Below are 4,009 nucleotides of genomic sequence, written 5' to 3' on the forward strand. Positions count from 1 at the left end.
TTTCCCGCGACGAGATTGTAGTCATGCGCCCTCCTGTGGCTCAAATATACAACTACACACAGAGCAGACAACCTTTTTGAGGGAACTTGTTTATATATGCAGTTCCACGTTTGAGCCACCGGAAAACAGTTAACTTTCACAATGAATGATTTTAAATTAAAATAAGACACATATTTTAAGGGTAAAAAAATCTGATAAAGAAGAACATGTATTTATCTCTGTTTGGTTTACACTAAACTCTTCAGTAGCAACACGTATATTTAGTAGGCTACTTTCAGCATCAAAATCCTCCTAAGCAAAGCGCTGGTTTCTGCAAGTTTATTAATGACAATGTGATTGTCTTAGACATACAGTTCATGACTGCTGAGGCACTGACTCCTCTGGAGTCAGATTTACAATTATAAGACCCGAAAAGACCATCTTATTTCACTATTCATCCAACAGCATGCAGGTAACATCACAACCTTTTATTTATTAATATGATTCTCGTGAGGTTCATTTTATCTTTTTTTTCAAATTGAAATCAAGGGGTATTCTGACAAAAAAAGGCCAGGAGGCCCACACCAAAAGTATGAAAAACCAACATTTTCATGGATAAGGAAGCCAAACAAGGTAACCAAGAGAAACTTGGATGATAGCTTATTGTTTTTAGTGTATTTTATAGCTCATTTAACACGTGGGTCAAAACTGACCCGTAAACATAAGAGATGACACCAGAAAGCTAACACAAGAGAAAGGTTAACTAAAGAGAGTTACCCTGTTAATGTTGTGGAGATAAAGCGTGAGTTGTGGCTAAACAGCAAGACTTGGCTACTGTTCATCAATAAAGCTTCACTGAAGTGTAAAGCAAGTGCCAGATTCTTACAATATATTACACTATATACACTTCATAATTGTGCATATATAGATTTTTTCCTACATGATACTGTATATGTGTGATGGTGTATATCTATAAAATAAACCAGCGTACGCTAAGTTGACACTGGCCTAGTATATTAATATGGGAAGTGTGTGAATTAGATATATATATATATACACACACACGTATATATGTATACTTCACTGAATCCATCTGAAGCTTCATTAGTCATGTTTTATAATCTAAACAATAAAAACATGTTCGTTAATCCTCTGATGGCAGACTGACACAGTCTTCATTAGCATGGCGATAATGACAAAAGGCTGGATTAATAATAATAATAATAATAATAATAATAAAACACATAAAAATAAAAATGATTGTTACAACATAGATAAATTACTAATATACAAGGATAATTAAAATGATGGACAGTAAATAAAATTTAGACAGACCATGGACATGCTGTAATTCCTCACAGGCTAGACAGTACGTCACCATAGTAACTTGGCCAGATAAGCAACACATCCCAGATTAATGCCTTATCTTGGGTTTGCGTCATAGTCCTGCAGTCATCACAACTTCCATCTATATACAGTATAATCAAATCTCTTTTCCACGGACTCACAAAAAAACACTTTAGGAAGGAGAGTGTTGAGTTGGCTGAGAAATTTGATAAAAGTTGGTGTTGTTGAAAGTCGGAATCATTTCTGACCCAGTACATCCTGGTCATCTACGGTGAAGATCTCAGCATCTTCATCTCCTCAACCTCTAGTACTGTCTCGTAGAACGGCAGACACTGTCTCTGACCCAGACATCACAACAGATCTCACTACTTACTGCTGAAACCTTCACTGTCACCTCTGCGGCTCTTCTTCTGTCACTGATCACCTCTGACACTGTGCTCTACAGTGACTCTGCTGGAGACCTGTCTGCCTCTTTGGGCCGTTTCAGTGAGGCACAGACAGTGTCAGGTATTTTGGGACTCTCAGGCCTGGATGAGATTAGACTCTGGGAAATCTGGAAATCAACAACAAAGTGGAACTGATCATCAGCAATTATATTACTTTGAAATATACTGAAAATACTTTAAAGTCTTAATCTTAATCTGTGGACGTGTCCCCTGGGACGAGCTGTCCAAGATAAAGGCACAGATCAGGCAGTGACAGAAGAGAATAAATGTACGTCTTACTGAAGTTCTATTAAAGTGACCATTCTGTGTGGTCCAATGGGAGTAGATGTTTACCTGAGGAACTTTATGTATCGTATTTCCAGTTGCTGTGGTACCTGCAGGTAAATACAACATAAATATTCAGAATTGTTTTTAAAGTTTTATTTTGAAAAACTGCATTTGTAATTGTTTCCTGTTTTCATCAGGGCTGTCAAAGTTAACACCCCCCTCCCGTAAAATCCTCTTACCTGGTCTATGTTTATTGTAAAATAAGATGAAAATGACAACAAGGCAAATCACCACAGTGACCCCAACAACAGATCCAATAATGATGAAGAATCTGGAATCTGAAATCAAATGAGAGAGAGAGATTTTTGTTGAAAAGAACATTTCCACAGATACTTCAGGGGTCAACAATATGTCAGAACATTTGGAAAGATGACAGACGTCATAATAACGTTTCCTACCACTGTCTGTGACGCAGAGCTGAAGGATTTCCTCTGTAACTCTTTGCTGACTGACATTGTTGCTGAGCTGACATACAACTAAGTTGTCATGTGACAGGAAGAGACTAAGGACAGCACCAGAGACTGTGTCCCTGGATGTCTCTGTCTCCTGCAGACTGCAGTCACTGGAGTTACATGAAACAGAGTTGGTGATGAGCTCAGAGTCTGCTGTGCTGCAGGTCACATTCAGGTCACAGTGAGCTGAGCTGCTGGACACACGGGTGACGACCAGATTTGGTCTCGACACCATGTCTGAGTGAAGGAGGGAAAAAAACAACAACATAAGAGTTCAGTATAACAAGTGATGGTTGTCTTGGTATTTGAACTGACTTCATAGAAACCTACCTTGGACCATGACCTGGTATTGAACCAAACACTTATTACGTCTTGTTTGAAGCTCAGCACGGTACAGTCCACTGTCATTGTTTTGTGTGTTCTTTAAAAGCAGTGACTTGTTTTCTGCAGAAATGAAGGCCCTGTCTGTATAACTGTCATCTTGTTCTGTATAATTATCAGCATAAATAGTTACTATAACTTCTATATTGTTGAACGTCCATTTAAACTGATCACGTTTACTCAGGACGACAGGAGCCGTGACATTCAGACGTAAGTCCTGACCCGTCATGACAAACCAACTCCTCTTATCACTGCAGTCTGGAACTAGAAAGAGAAACTCATTAAAGACCGAGGAAAAAAAAACATTAAATAAAAAATAAACTCCATTCAGAGCAAACGGTACAGTTGTTTCTACTACCAGACAAAAGTCTTTAGTTTACCTCCATCCACCTCTAGATCGGTCTGACGAACACACGTTAAAGTGATATATGAAGAAAAACTATTTCTTTAGTTTTTAGATTGTTTTTAGCTTGTTTTACAATTAATATAAATCAATTCATCAATGACATCAACAACACAGCAAGGGAAAAAGGTAGGTACTTTTTTTGTTTTTTTACCTTGAGCTGCACACCAGACATGGAGAGAAAGACTAAGAAGAAGAACGTGGGTGAACATCCTGGCTGTGACGTAGGAGGAAGTGGTTTAAATGTATAAACATGGGCTGTGCATAAGTTTTGGAGGATGTATACAAGTGTATATATTTAGAACAACACAAGATATAAAAAACCTGACAAACAGAGCAGTGACATTCTTATCTGAGTTCTATTAAATTAAATAAATAAAAGTAGTTGTCTGGGTTTCTCATGAATAACGAGTAGAGTACAACAACAGAGAAGTAAAAGAACAACTAACTGCTGACTCCATTAGCAAAAGCTATCAAAGCTATCAAAGTGATGATGTCATGAACCACTCGATGACTTTGTTGTGTGATGTTTTTTTGCAGCATCGTAGCACCTTTTTAGCTAGCTTGAAAAGTCCGACATTTTTCTTCTTCGTCTGTACAACTACTACAATCATAAGAAGATTATGGACGACGCTGTGTGTTCTGTAGATATATATATATATTTAATAACAAAT

The 4,009-nt window shown here is 37.6% G+C and overlaps 1 protein-coding gene across 1 annotated transcript; it reads right to left on the bottom strand.

Moving 5' to 3' along the window:
- Positions 1 to 44: 44 nt before the first annotated feature.
- LOC103396820 (uncharacterized) lies at positions 45 to 4,003 on the bottom strand. Its single transcript, XM_008335053.3, has 6 exons — positions 3,490 to 4,003; positions 2,882 to 3,196; positions 2,498 to 2,788; positions 2,279 to 2,377; positions 2,106 to 2,146; positions 45 to 1,879 (listed from the first exon to the last, which is right to left on the bottom strand). Exons 1-6 carry the CDS (start codon positions 3,545 to 3,547, stop codon positions 1,766 to 1,768), a joined length of 918 nt encoding a protein of 305 aa, XP_008333275.1. The 5' UTR covers positions 3,548 to 4,003; the 3' UTR covers positions 45 to 1,765.
- Between the last annotated feature and the right edge of the window lie 6 nt (positions 4,004 to 4,009).

Source organism: Cynoglossus semilaevis, chromosome 20 (genome assembly GCF_000523025.1).
Source record: "Cynoglossus semilaevis isolate Cse_v1.0 chromosome 20, Cse_v1.0, whole genome shotgun sequence".
In the NCBI taxonomy this organism is placed as follows: Eukaryota; Metazoa; Chordata; class Actinopteri; order Pleuronectiformes; family Cynoglossidae; genus Cynoglossus; species Cynoglossus semilaevis.

Excerpts from the sequence above, each read along its gene's own strand:
- LOC103396820 (XM_008335053.3), bottom strand. The coding sequence starts at position 3,547 with ATGTTCACCCACGTTCTTCTTCTTAGTCTTTCTCTCCATGTCTGGTGT. Across the intron at positions 2,378-2,497 it reads GCTCTGCGTCACAGACAGTG|ATTCCAGATTCTTCATCATT; the intron begins GTAGGAAACGTT and ends ATTTGATTTCAG. Across the intron at positions 1,880-2,105 it reads CGATACATAAAGTTCCTCAG|ATTTCCCAGAGTCTAATCTC; the intron begins GTAAACATCTAC and ends GTTGATTTCCAG.